Genomic DNA, 15363 nt, shown 5'->3' with positions numbered 1-15363 from the left:
TTTTTTTTCAAAGTCAAAATTATTACTTTTCAAATCTTAAAATTTGGACTTTTACTGGAAATGTAACCTTTCCGTATCTCAAAATTTGGACTTTTACTTAAAATTTTGACTTTTTAAAATTGCGGCTTTTATTAACTGTAGTTTTTTACTTTTTTAATCTCGAAATTTCACTTTTAAAACCATACAATTCCGAGATTTGAAAAGTTAAAATGTCGAGTTAAAGTCGAAATTCTAAGAATCGAAATGTAAAACTTTCGACTTTGAAAAAAAAAGATCACTTATATTTATTTTTACTATGTCCCTAATGAGCTTCCGTACTTTTTCCATAATTGTACTTTAACTCTTCATAACAGTTACATACTTTTTAATGACTGCCTAACTTGCAAGTTTTTCCACTGGACGATTTTCTTACGTTCTCAACGTTGTCGATTCGGACGTTATTTATGTCTTTTAAAATCAAATTGTTTGTTTGTTTAGTATTTCGTGTTAAATGCAACTTTAAGAACCTTTGGTTGTATCATATTTGGTTGTAGTTGAGAAAGTTCAGAGAACCTTCACTGGTGTAGAACTGATCATCGTAATTGCAGTAACGGTGATCACAACATGACGGAACCCAAAACAGGTAAAATTGTATTTTTGTAATTTGTCCGTGTACACGCGTTGTTTTAAAGAATCACTCAGCCGCTAGGTTGATATGTACGGTATTGTTGTATGTGAGTGTTCTAAATATTATATGTGACCTTGTTACCGAAATAATAGTCCGGAAATTTCCGGAAGATCATCGTAACTTCAACAATTTTGTTTGTTATGATTACCATAACTTGATAATAAGATAGTCGTAACGTGGACATGATCATAGGAACTTGTTAGTGATCATCGTAACCTTTATCTATATGCCGATATGCGACTACATATAAGTCGTGTATGAATGTATGATAGTGGCTAGAACTAGGGCATAATTTAATATATGTTTTGAAGATATAGTCTTATAGTCATAATTTACGGTACATTTTCATTTTGATCGCAGAGTGAGGCAAACATTTTCCATTTTCACACATTCTTAAACAGTCCGGATTGTACTTCGTCAAAATTATCTCGTTACGTTTGTTTAATTTTACAATCGTTAAAATTGAAGCCAGTGTAGGGATGACACGTTGCAAATTAAGCTCTTGACAAATGTATTTACTATCTCTTGAGCATCAGTAAATGTACTCGTTCGCTATGCTCGTGTCTGTTGTGACGTTTTTGATTTTAACGAACGCAATCTATGTATTACTGGAAAATTATTAAAACAGGGATATCGTTACCATAAATTACTTAAAACATTTACTAAATTTTTCCATAGATACAAAGATTTGGTTTTGAATCTTGGTTGTACCTGTAGAAAACTTATTTCAAACGGTATAGCACATCCTCATTTTAAGGATTTTTTTTTAACTGTGCCCAGAAATTTAGAAATGATCCTTGTTAACTTATCACTCCATTTAATAAACTTATTTTAAAAGGTTACAAATTTAACACTGTTATAAGATCATTGAATATTGTTTTCATTGGTATAAATATTGATTTTGTTATCAGTAAATTAAAAGCAAACTAAATATTACAAGTATGTTTTATACATATACACATTCAAGGATCTACAATCTGTCGATACATTTAACTTAGCATTGCATAAGGTCATGTTTTTCTCTGACTGTTTATGACGTCTTAACACTTAATCCATTGGATATTGGGTGTGTACGGATTGATAGTTTAGTCTCAGATTCATGATTTTTTTTCATTAGTTGTAAGTGTCTTTGAACTAGCTGTCAGATAACTGCGAGCAGATCTGCGAGCAAATCTGTTCCTGGTGTCTTTTTGTTGACAGGATGTACAAGTACCCGGCCAATTTCACTTATATTTTTTTCCATCTGATGAGTTAAGCCTTTTTCAACTGCTTTTTATAGCTCGTTCTTATGTTATAGATTAGGGGAGGGTTGGGATGCCGCTAACATGTTTACCCCCTTCCACATTTTTTATGTATGTGCCTGTACTAAGTCAGGAGCCTGTAATTCAGTGGTTGTTGTTTGTTTAAGAGTTACATATTTGCGTTTTGTTAGAAAAAAAATATTATATAAATAAGGCCGTTATTTTTCTCGTTTCAATTGTTTTACATTGTCATATCGGGGCCTTTTATAGCTGACTATGCGGTGTAGGCTTTGCTCATTGTTGAAGGCCGTACGTGGACCTATAGTTGTTAATGTCGGTGTCATTTGTGTCTTGTCTGATCGGTTGTCATGTGGAATTTCTGAAAATTTGTAAACTTTAAAAAAAAAAAAAAAAAAAAAAACTCTAATTCATTATTTCGTGGAAGGGCAGACTAAAAAATGTTTAGTAGTTGAAGATCCAACTTAAAAATCAGTCGTCAAGTACTTTTAGTAAAAATTTGCTATTCGAACACAAGTACTCTTTTTTGATATTCATTAAAAATGTATTTCAATTGACCCATATATTTCAAAGTATTGTGAATACTCTAAGTTATCAAGTCCCCTTGTTGCCTTGATATATAAAAATGAAACGCCCTTACCTAAAAAGGTGCAATCGATTTACTTCTGTCGATTCAATTGTTGTCCATATTTTGAAATTTTTTCTTGGGTCACAAAATGGACGGGCAGAAACGAAAATTTATAATTAAATAGATTGATATGTTCTCCGTCCATGGTTATTTCTTCTTTTTTTCAAAACGGAGTTGATGCATTTTTCAGATCGAACTAAATAGACACCCATGTCGTGGACTTTACATCGGATTATTCTGCTTAACTTTGCATTAGGTAAATTGTAAACTTATACAATTGGTATTTTTATAATAAAATACTTTGTTATTTAGCCGAAAACTGTCATTTTATTTGTGTTTATTAACTTTTTATTATTTAACTTGTTAATACAGTACGCATTAGTCGCCTTCTCTAACAAAGAGCGTCGATTCCTCTGTTCTATTTCAACTGTGTTTCCGCCTGTAAAGTAAACTATGATGTTTAAATTACGTTCGTGTTCAAGTTAAGATATGCTTTTGGTCACGGTATCTTATTTTTCTGTGAATCCTGTGAAAAAAGGTTACTAAGAGCACGGGCAACTGGACATTTTGTCAATAGCAATAAAATATTGGCAACGGGAAAAACATATATGGACACTATTTCTTCCCATTGCCAATATTTTATTACTATTGACAGAACGTCCTGTGCATGTGCTAAGAGGAAATATAGATACAATGGATAAGCGTTGATTCTTGAAAAAGAAACCATTAGCCCGCAGGGCGAATGGTTTCTTTTCATGAATCAACGCTTATCCATTGTATCTATAACTTAAACTATTGTGATCAAAATTAAAGCCTATTCTAAATTGGAAGGTATTGTTTGTGAGTTTAAATAACCATGTTATCGTTACAAACGATGCATTACAATATATCATATATTACATTTAAATGGTTAAAACAATACAAATACATGTTGTACACATAACGTCTGCCCTTTAAGATTTTCATTTATCAGGTATCTGAACATTATATGTTTTGACAAAATGAGATATTTGATTGTATTTCTAATAAAATTGGGGAATGTGTCAAAGCCGGGGACAACAACTTGACAAAAATGGCATATATATAAAGCATGTGTCCGTAATTTCTAACAAGAAGTCTCATTACCTACATCCCGATTTTCTAGCATTGGAATTTGTGAATAAACAGACTGATGTAATCATACTATATTGATTTATAAAACAAAAATAGACACCTATAATGTTAACATTTTCGTTTCAAACATGTGGAATAGCTAACAATCATCCAACAATAAACGACCAAACTCGCTTTTATTAAACAAAATATCCCAAATCACTTAATAAACAAGGAACAAACCAGGAAAAGTCGAGAACAGGGACAAAAAAACAAAAAATACCAGGATTCGAACCTAAGCCGACAAGTTCTTACTCATTGAGCATATCCATGAAACCTCGCGGCTACCAACTCATACTATATGATTGCCTATTATTGTATATATAAAGGTACAATCTACGTGTGTCCGTTGTACCGATGTATATCAAATATTCATTTATATATATGAATTAGACAATTGAATCGTAACCATTTGGTAGCCGAGAGGTTTTGTCGATGTGTTGATGTTAGTGACAATGAAGAGAATTCATGGACGGGTTCGACTCCGAGTGCATGCATATATAAACTACAAAAATTAAAGGTAAGTTTTTAATTTAAATCCATTACTGAACAGAAATCAGGCCAATTCAACCTTAATGTAATTAGGCACACAAAGGAAACAAAAGAATGACAAAAGGTGAGTCCATTTCAGCGACGAATTAAGGAAGCGTTGATTCTAGAAAAAGAATCCACGGTAAATGAATAGGCTGATGTCACCACAATGGTTTAATTTTAAATAAAGATATAGTTGAAACTTTTATTTAGTATGTTTGTAACATAAGGAGGCATTATATTCTTAATATCGTTGACATGTGGTTGTCCCGAATAGTATACCAATATTTGTATAAATTCATGGAAAAATGCAAACTTACCTTATGTTTGAACAATTATTTCCATCACGAATATTGTTTACACGTTTGTCGTTATATTTACAAAACTTTTTAAACAAATATTCCGTTAGCAGAGAGTTATTACAAAATCATTTACTATGATCAAAATAATATTTTTTACAGTTACGATTATCTTTCAAGTTATTTGTCCACAAGTTACGACAATCTTCTTTTTGGATGATCTTCCGTAAATTTTCAACGACAATTATGTCGGTAACCAGGTAACATATGATATTATGAACACAACTTAGCGGCCGAGTAATTCTTTAAAATAACTCGTGTACACGGAGAAATTACAAAAAGACGAGTTCACCTGTTTTGGTTTCCGCCATGTTGGGATCACCGTAACTGCAATTACGATGATAAGTTTAACACCAGTGACCTTGGTTGTAATATAACTGTAAACTCTTAAAAAAGACTAGCAAAACACACCTAATAATGTCAACAAATTTTGTTACAAATCTTCTCGTCCGAGATTTATCCTGTTACAGTTGTGATAACTGATCTGATGGGCGATATACCATTGAGGGAAAACACAATTTAAAAAAGGTTATAATAATTCAAAATGTCAGGAACTCGAATTTCGAAAAAAAACAACATTACAATTGCGATGCAAATTATAATCTAATCGAAGACATTGATAATCATTTTAGGAGTTGGTAGACATATAGATTATGAGTATCAACAACATCACAAAGTATAATAAAATATGCCGACTTGGGTTGTTCGTGTGGATGAACTTCTATAAATGACAAAAGGCTGCATTATGAGAAGATAAAAGAAATCATAAACTTATTTTCCAAATTTTTGAAGACGTAAAATTGCTATTTGTTACTTCTCTGAAATAAGATTCATTTGTATGTAACTTGAAAGTAAAAATAAAATTGTCGTGCCAGAGGAGTGACTGTATATTCTCTTATATTATACAAAGCTTGTACACAAATGGGATAAATAAAACTGGTTTTTTTCTGGCATTTTTTTTTATTTCTTAATTTAATTGTTCAATGTTCATTAAAAGTAAGACCTGTTTTACTTCTAATTCCACACAAACTTTTTTTATTCAAGCAAAACGGATATCGTCTTCGTTTTCGGATCCGAATGGATAAACGTTTTATTCTTTTACGTTCTATATTATTTAGTCTCTGGCGGAGAGTTGTCTCATTGGCACTCATACCATATCTTCTTATTTTATATAGACTATTATCTTAACCAAACACATATACATTTTGGTTTTTTTTTGCTTGCGTTACCTGAAGATGGAAATATAACATGCATATTCAGTACAATCAAACATTCAGAGGTATCTATATTAATGTGCCAAAAACAAAAATTGACAAAAAAAAAATATTTTCAATAATCGGCGACAAACGTTTTTTGACGTTACCAATTGCAACGCAATATCGTACGTAACGTCTCAACAAAATCTTCACTTAAACTGTATATAAAATCCCTGTTCAAATATGCTGAATGCATTGTACTTACATGTAGGATGAGACTGTAATCAATCTGTTTTCTTTTATCGAAGTGTTTGAACCAAGCACTCTGAAATTTGACATAAGAAACACAATAAGCCGTTTACGTTTCATCTGATGTTTAGTATAAATGATACCTAAGTGTGCACTGCATATGAGGTATTAGAGAAATAGCTTCACAGTTACATTTTCAGATGTATTCATTTAAATATTTAAGTGAACTTATTTGATCACCTATTCCCTAACATTTTACATGTCGTGAACAATGAAACTTTTATTGCTGATAGATATCCTACTTAAAAGAAAACAATTCTACAAATTCCTGAAAATAAGTTTACAATTTTGGGATGTACTTAAAGAAAAAGTTGAGGAAACGATGCTTTGTACATTTATTGTTGATCAAGTGTTTTTGTTTTTTATTTCGGGCGCAAAATAATATTAATAGATCCAAGATTTCGGGTGATCATAAGGTTGATCTTGGATCTATTACAAAAGTTATAAATATTATTTTTACAATTTTCAAATTTCATTTCTTGAATGGTGTGTATGTCCATGGGATAAATAATATCCAGCTTCCCTTGTTTTTGGCAAAAGTAATGATCTGCTTGAAACTTTGATGAAGAGTATAATAATTTATCATTTTTTTGGAAAATTAAACGAGACAAATTCGTTTTAGTTAAGGTGGTAGGTACCTCAACATCAATATGCACCATTTTGCGGAAGTCATTAGTGTATTCTTAGGAGCGAGAGGTGTGGTATTTTATTTTTTTTTTAAATTTGGGGGGGGGGGGTGGGGGGGTAAGGGTGTGATAAAACCTGACAACAATAATCAAGTTCAAGACAGGATTATAAAAGTGAAACAAAAATCTAAACTTAAAAATATTGTACAGACACGTTTTTGAGGCTGAACTTTTTGAAAAATACACTTAACACTCAAATTTTCCAAAGCTTATTCATTTGCCGAATGTCGATGTTATTAATATAATGTTTTATCTTGAAATATCATATTGACCATTCATTGATTTCTTTTAAATTGAAACTTTTAATTAAAGCAACAGTAGTTTTAACTCTCTTAATCCAATTTAGAAAAGTCAAAACAAGGTAGCAAACTAAAGGGAACGCATGAACTTCAATATGAGCGAGACTCTGTGTATTTACAGAGTAAGCGTTCACAGCAATGCATGCATAATTATTGGAATTCACACACAGTCAAATTGTCTGTCAGGAAAATGACGTTATAGTTCATATTACTGATCAGACGACTATAATGTTATATAAAAATCCAAGAAAAAGAAACCCTGTCGTTAATGGGTTGCATCACCGAAACATGGTATCATCCAATCTCTGTTATGGTTAACGTAAAGTATAGTGTGTATAGATTTCACACGTCCATCCTCACAGCTATGTTGAATACGTCATTACTAATATAGAATTCAAACAATATGCTTACAATATTTTGAAGTGAACATTCATGAAGGCATTCTTCTGTATAACTGTGTTGTTGTTTCCTGCTAGATATAGTTCTAGTGATCTGGAAAATATTAGAGTAAGTATGAACTTAAATAACATTTTTACATGTAGACATTATCATTTACAAACTGTTTCATACATACTAAATTGGTAACGTTAGGATATATAACCAATGATAGAATATTTAAATGCATTCCGATCAAAAGGGACAGAAAACGCAATATTCCATTTCAAGATCGATCATTTATCCTTTGAGAAGTCCTCTGATTATATAGATATAAGAAGATGCGGTATGAGTCCCAATGAGATAATTCACCATCCAAGTCACAATTTGTAAACGTAAAGCTTTATAGGACTTCAACACTGAGCCTTAGCTGTACATACTTTTAAAGAAATATTCTCAACACAACTTTGTATCAAAAAAGAGTAAAACAAATCTTTCATTTTTGTGTTCTCGTAATCTTAAATTATTTGTGTATAAAAATACTACAGCATTGTCAGTTAAATTGAAGACAACTTAATTTTTCTCAAATTTTGAGGAAAAGGTTAAAGTTGAAGTTACAATTCTAACAATTTTTTGCAGATGGTCGAGGAAAGTACAATGTACTAAAAATTGAGGCAAACTTGTCAATAGGTCTGCAACAATAAAAAAGAAGACACAGGTCTATTCTATCATCGACGAAGTTAACTTGTGTGTTTGCGTACAATTGAATTTATTTACCTTTATTTAAGTTTGCTCCGAGTCTACATTTGTTGTTTATTCTTTTGTTTTCTATGTTGTGTCATGTGTACTATTGTTTTTCTGTTTGTCTTTTTCATTTTTAGCCATGGCGTTGTCAGTTTGTTTTAGATTTATGAGTTTGACTATCCCTTTGGTATCTTCCGTCCCTCATTTTGTACAAGTAAGGACTAGACCTACATGTATTGTATCAGCACTTATAATTCGTTTTCTCAAGGAAATCCTTTTTACAAATTTTGGTATAACACTAAAAAACTAAAATTGCGCATTGCGAGCTATTTTGAAATTTGGTAATCTTTATGAAATAAGACATTCTTTGTTAGCACCTTGAAGTTGACAATTAAAACTGTAACGGTCCTGTTGAAACATAGTTTGTACATAACACCAACAAAAATAGCTTTTCAATTGCACGACGAATATTTGCCTATGGACAATACGATAAACCTCTTTCAATTAAAATATGCATTTTGGAGATTCGAAAAGTAATATAATAGAAGCGAAAGATTCAAAGGATTATTCAAAGTAATAAATGAAAAAAAAGACAAAAACATGTCATGGGCAAATAAGAAACAACATTGAACAAAACATATTAATTGTAAAGACATAGTCCCTTTGTTCTTGAGAATGGGTGATATGTTGTGATTCATAGGTTCATAGGTTCATAGTAAACTGGTTCACATAAATCTATCTCAGGCAATTGACAGCATTCGGTGAATTTTTTCGTGGTTTTATGATATGCGATAACGATTATAGTTCTGAAGCGATATCTTTATGATTTCAGAAGAAGTAAGTTAGAGAACAATATCTGTAAAAACGGTAGATAACTGTTTCTTGTCTTTGATATTCATGATGCTGTATTGGAAACATTCTTTTTCTACTCTTAAATATCAACTCACAAAGCTGTTCTTGAAAGGTTCACAAATGCTTCTGTTTCGATCTTCTTTAAAAATGGAGTAATTCCGACACTACAAAAAATAAATACAATTAGAAACGGCAATGATTTTTTTTTAATTTGTTTGTTTTTTACTTAAAAAGACAGACAACACTCATGCAGGATTACACACATGTAACAGAGGTTTGATTCCGCCAGTGTACTTTATCTGGAGGATGAAAATCCCAGGTGTTTTATCCATAAACAAAAATTCAATAGGGCTTTAATCCGGGTCCACTGTAAAATGTCCACCACCCTCTATAATATTCTAAAGAGAGTTTATTCAGCGTATATATATAAAAATCGGGCTTGGTATATTTTTGGGGGTATTTGAATAAGCTTCCATAAATTATTTATGTACAAAATGGACAAAGTAAACTAAAGGATTAGGTCCGGTAAGGACCGATTTTGGCCTCAAATTTCACTTTCATCGGACGAAGGATTTTGACCACTTTTTAAACACTAAAGTGTTTATTTCATATGATTCAATTAATTTATATGAAAGATTTTAACTTATTTCGTCATTAAAAAGGATCCGATTCAAGCTCAAATATGAAAAATCTACTAAATATGCGAACAAAATGTCACTTTTCAGATGTTTTTTTGTTAAAAACGGTAGTGGCCGCATCCGTGTTCATCCTCAATCTTTATATATGTTATGTATTATCATCAAATACAACTTCCATTTCAATATTTTGGATGAACACGAATATGGCTACAAATACCCAACAAACCGACGATGAATTATCGGGAAACCTCTTATATGACAAAAATGCTAGAGTTATCCTTATGGAGATCCTGAAGTCGCTACGAGTCCTAACGGATAGGATCGAGAAAATAGAGATAGAAGTACAGAAAATCGATGGTATAAAGGAAGGCCTGTCAAATTTGTCTACAAGAGTACAGACAAATGAGGAAACAATTGTCGAGATCCAAGACCGAAATAGGAAAGTTGAAGAAAGTGTTGAAAAAATGGGTCAGATCGTTCATACTGTAGTAGACAAATATTCAGCAAATGCTGAAGAGATATCTCAAATAAAAGACAGAATGGAGACGATAGGGGTGGAAAACGGAAAAGTCTCAAACACAGTCATTCAGGAATTAAAAGCGGAAGTGTTAGACTTAAAATGCAGAAGCATGAGCGATAACTTAGTATTCTCCGGGTTAGCGTTTCAGCGGGAAGAATCGTGTAAATTGAAAATTCAGAACTTTTTATTAAACGAACTGGACATACCCTATAACGTAAATCTGGGTAGCGTTCATCGATTTGGAAAACCCGGACTGAACGGAGCCCGCCCTATTGTAGCCAAATTTATCCACAGAAATGAGCTTGAAGATGTACTTAAAAATACATTCAAGCTGAAAGGGAAAACATTTGGGATAAGCAAACAATTCCCGATCGAAATTGAAAGAAAACGGAAAGAACTCTACCCTGTAATGAAGATGGCCAAGAATGAGGGTAAAAAAGTAAAACTGGTAAGAGATAAATTATATATCAATGGGAAACCGCATGTATCAACCGACACAAAACCAAACGGCACTGAATATAGGGATGTTCTACTACGTCAAGCCCAACAAAATTCGCATAGAAACAAAACTGTAAATGAACGCCCTTTTAAAAGGTCCCGACAGGAATCTGGAAACAATGACGCCATTAATGAGGCAACCATAACCACGCAACTGTAGGACGGGTCGAGAGAGTCCTCGAAAAATCAGAATGATCAGTTAAATTATCTAAATCTTACTTGTATTAATTGTTGTGGAATTAAATCAAAACTAAAATATCCTGAATTCACGGAACTGCTGTATAAAACGGACATTGCTGGCATTGTAGAAACAAAACTAGACGATATCGATGATATACAATTAGAGGGATATGAATTGATTTATAAAAACAGAAATAAAATTGTCAAAAGAAGGTCGGGGGGTTTAGCTGTAGCGTACAAAAACCATCTCAAAGATAATATTGAATATATCAAAACTGAAAATTAAATTTGTTTTGTGGTGTAAAATATCGAAAGTAATAAATAGATCAGATGATATTCTTTTGGGAATTATTTACATCCCCCCTGAACATACTTCATATTCATCCATTGATGCAATAAACAAAATTGAGATGGAATTATTCGAACTATCACATAGGTTTTCAAAATGTTTACTTGTTGGTGATTTTAACGCAAGAACCGGGTCAGAGGATGATTTTATATTTGTTCCCGACAGTGAATCTCATGTCGTAGATATCGAAAATATACAAATAAATGCTGTTTGCAATTTAGACCAGTATGACTTCTCTCGCAAAAGGAACAGTAGAGATAAAATCAAGAACAGGTTTGGAAATCAACTACTAGAATTTTTGCAAGGGAAATAACTTCTTCATCATGAATGGTAGAACTCTAGGTGACATAGATGGAAAGTTCACATGCCGAAATTCAAGCGTTGTTGATTATTGCCTATGCAGCGCAGAACTTATTCAAAATTTTACTGATTTTAAAGTACTTGATTTTTCAAGTCTCTATTCAGATGTTCATTCCCCAATCGAGATATCGCTGAAACAAACAGATCAAGAAGTTAGCACCAAATATAGCGATGATACTAGAACAAATGAACAAAAAATAAATAATTGGACTAATGAAAAATCACACAAATTCTTAGAATGCTTGAACCTTACAGAAATAGAAAATATTAATTCTGAAATTGATGGCACGACAGTAGTGACGCAAGAAACAGTAGATACGATAATAGGTAAAATAGGCAAAGTGTTAATAAATTCAGCAAGAAACACTTTTGGGTTTAAAATCAGTGCAGGAAAGAAGTCAGAACATAGAAAAAATAAACCATGGTTTGACCATGACTGCAAAACCGCTAGGTCAGAATTCCGTAAGATGAAACGAAATAAAAATAAGTCACCGTTCCACAGAGCACTTGTGTATGATGCCGAGAAGAGATATAAAAATACAATGAACAAAGCACATAAGAAATACAGCAGCGATTTCAGAAAGAAAATGGATGATCTAAAGCAAAAGGATGGTAAGGAATTTTGGCAACTTCTAAATGGAAACAAAAGTACAGCTCAGCCAAAGATCGATTTCGACAAATTAGTCTCATATTTCAAAGAATTAAACAGTGATCTGAGAGATGATACAGAAAATGAACAAATTGAAAGTAATATTTCCCATGAAGAAATAAACGATGAGTTAAATAGCAGAATTACAAAACATGAAATTCTTAAAGCGCTGAAAAATCTGAAAAATCAAAGCATGCGCCGAAGACAAACTGATTAATGAATATTTAAAAACATCAGCTCATGTTCTTATAGACATATATGTGAAAATTTTCAACCTAGTTTTCGACTCCGGAAAAATCCCAAAACAATGGGTCCAAGGAATGATAAAACCTGTCTACAAGAACAAAGGTGACCAACGTAACCCCAAAAATTACAGACCAATAACTATTGTGAGCTGTTTCGGAAAAGTCTTTACAGCGGTATTAAATGAACGCCTTAAAAAATTCTCAGAACAAACATCTCTTCTTAAAGACAATCAAAATGGTTTCCGAGAAAAATACTCAACAATTGATTGCGCGTTTCTTCTGAACTCTCTAATTGAAGTTTTACAACACTCAAAAAAGAAACTATTTTGCGCATTTGTCGACTTTGAAAAGGCCTTCGATACGGTTAATCGTAATTTCCTATGGTTTAAAATGTTGAACAGCAATATAAAGGGGAAAATGTTTAATACTATTTTCAGCATGTATCAGAATATTAAATCCAGCTTGAGCTATAATGGTCAAATTTGTGAGCCGTTCGCTTGTGAAATCGGTGTCAGACAAGGAGAAAATCTGTCACCGTTTTTATTTGCTTTATACTTGAATGACCTAGAAGACTATCTCATCTCAGAAAATGTTTTAGGCATGAAGACAATAAGTAAAGATATAGAAGAAAAACTTGGAACTTTAATGAAATTATTCATAATTCTCTACGCGGATGACACTGTAATCCTGGCAGAATCACCTGAACAACTACAACATGCACTTAACAAATTTAAAAAGTATTGCGAAACCTGGAAGATGCGAGTAAATGTTGCTAAAACTAAAATCTTAATTTTTTCAAAAGGAAGAACGACAAACCCTCCACTTTTCCGATTCAACAATCATCATATTGAAACTGTAAAACACTTTAACTACCTAGGAATTATTTTCAGCAAAACAGGCAGCTTTAAACAATGCAAACAAAATTTAAAGGACAAAGCGATAAGTGCAATGTATGAAGTTTTAAGGAAGGGAAGAATTCACAATTTATCAATTAAATGCCACGTAGATTTATTTGGCATACTGGTAAAACCTATTCTGCTATATGGATGCGAAATATGGGGTTACGAAAACATAGATATACTAGAAAGAGTTCAAACTAAATTTTTTAAGCTACTTTTACATCTTAAGCCATCTACTCAAAACGAATTCATTTACGGAGAATTGGGTCGGTATCCCCTAGAAATAGATATAAACATTAGAATTATATCTTATTGGACAAAGTTAAATACCGGTAAAGAAAGTAAGCTCGCTGCTGTCATGTTTAGATACCTTTTGAAGTTATCACAAGAAACAACATTTCGATCGCGATCATTAGACAAAATGAAAAGTATTCTAGACAATTGTGGATTTTCTTACTTATGGTCATTCCAAAATACACCACCTAACATTAAATCGACAATTAAACAAAGACTAGAAGATCAGTTCACACAGTTATGGACAGGAAAGGTAAACGATTCGCCGAAAGCCCTGAATTATCGCCTATACAAGACATTACACAATTTCGAACACTACCTTAATGTACTTGACGATAAAGATGTGATAACAATGTCGCGGTTTAGGACCATGAACCATAAACTGCCGATTGAAAATGGCAGATGGCAAAACATTCCCCGTGAACAGAGAAAGTGTCCGTTATGCAGAGCTGCTATAGGTGATGAATACCACTATGTAATGGAATGCAGCAGTCTCCTGACAGACAGAACACTACTAATTGACAATAAATACCTCACGAACTGTAATGTTATAAAATTTAATGCTATTATGAACCAAAAACAGAAATCTAAACTCCAAAAATTGTGCAAATTTATCAGAATTATATATGACAAACTGGATTCTCTCTGATGTTAACCTGTCGACTATACTGATCATACCGTTGTAAAAAAAACCTCATAATATTATTTAATGCTTCCTCAACAAATGTACTTATATGTAATGTAATGTAAACTAATGTGTTTTTCTGTATACCTTTGTCCAACTTAGGTGATACCAGAATAAAATGATATATAAAATACGGCCACTTTCGTTTTACACGGAAACCGTCTAAAATTTAAGTAAAATGCTGGAATTGTTAAGATTTCAGTAATTTAGCATGACTAAGTGGTGCTAGTTCCCAATATATGTGTATTGTATTGTCAAAAACAGCCCATATTAATGTAGCAGAACCATTCTACTATCCAATAAATAACTAAAAGTTTACATTTTAACAAATTTTGTAAAACTGCCATATTTAACAAGGGGTCTTACCGGACCTACTCCTGTTATCATCGGTATCAAGACATCATTCGTAAATATAGCTCAACATGCAGACTTCTTATACGTTCAGGTATTTCACATCCATTTTTTTATGGAAATATTCTTTATAAAGCACAAAGGTGTCCGTATTCACCTCAGAAACTAACAAAACCTTTGAATAGACTTATTAAGAAGGGATATAGCTACGATACTGTTGTCAGGTCATTTATAAAGATTGCATATTTTGGCGTTAATATTCATTCACTTATAGGGTCTTTGTATCGGAACTAAACACATTTATTCAAAAAACAGTTGTTGGCATGACACGGGTTATGTTTTTCTCATATATGTTATGATGGTATGATACTAAACCCCTAATGGGAAGGATTGTGCCTGATGTGCATATGATGAATTCATAATCTTTCAGTCAGTTTAATTGAAGTCTGGAGCTGGCATGTCAGTTAACTGATAGTAGTCTGTTGTTATTTATGTATTATTGTCATTTTGTTAATTTTCTTTGGTTACATCTTCTGACATCAGACTCGGACTTCTCTTGAACTGATTTGTAATGTGCGTATTGTTATGCGTTTTCTTTTCTACATTGGCTAGAGGTATAGGGGGAGGGGGGAGATCTC

The 15363-nt window shown here is 32.4% G+C and overlaps 1 protein-coding gene across 1 annotated transcript in view; it reads right to left on the bottom strand.

Moving 5' to 3' along the window:
• Positions 1 to 15363, bottom strand: part of LOC134688187 (uncharacterized) — a 297010-nt gene that overhangs the window by 10039 nt on the left and 271608 nt on the right. The window contains exons 9-11 of the mRNA XM_063548658.1: positions 9153 to 9221; positions 7498 to 7578; positions 6058 to 6117 (exon numbers count right to left, since the gene is read on the bottom strand). Of these exons, the coding sequence (XP_063404728.1) occupies positions 6058 to 6117; positions 7498 to 7578; positions 9153 to 9221 (210 nt within the window). The remainder of the gene's footprint in view (positions 1 to 6057; positions 6118 to 7497; positions 7579 to 9152; positions 9222 to 15363) is intronic.

Source organism: Mytilus trossulus, chromosome 10 (genome assembly GCF_036588685.1).
Source record: "Mytilus trossulus isolate FHL-02 chromosome 10, PNRI_Mtr1.1.1.hap1, whole genome shotgun sequence".
In the NCBI taxonomy this organism is placed as follows: domain Eukaryota; kingdom Metazoa; phylum Mollusca; class Bivalvia; order Mytilida; family Mytilidae; genus Mytilus; species Mytilus trossulus.
This window is presented reverse-complemented; position numbering and strand designations above follow the sequence as displayed.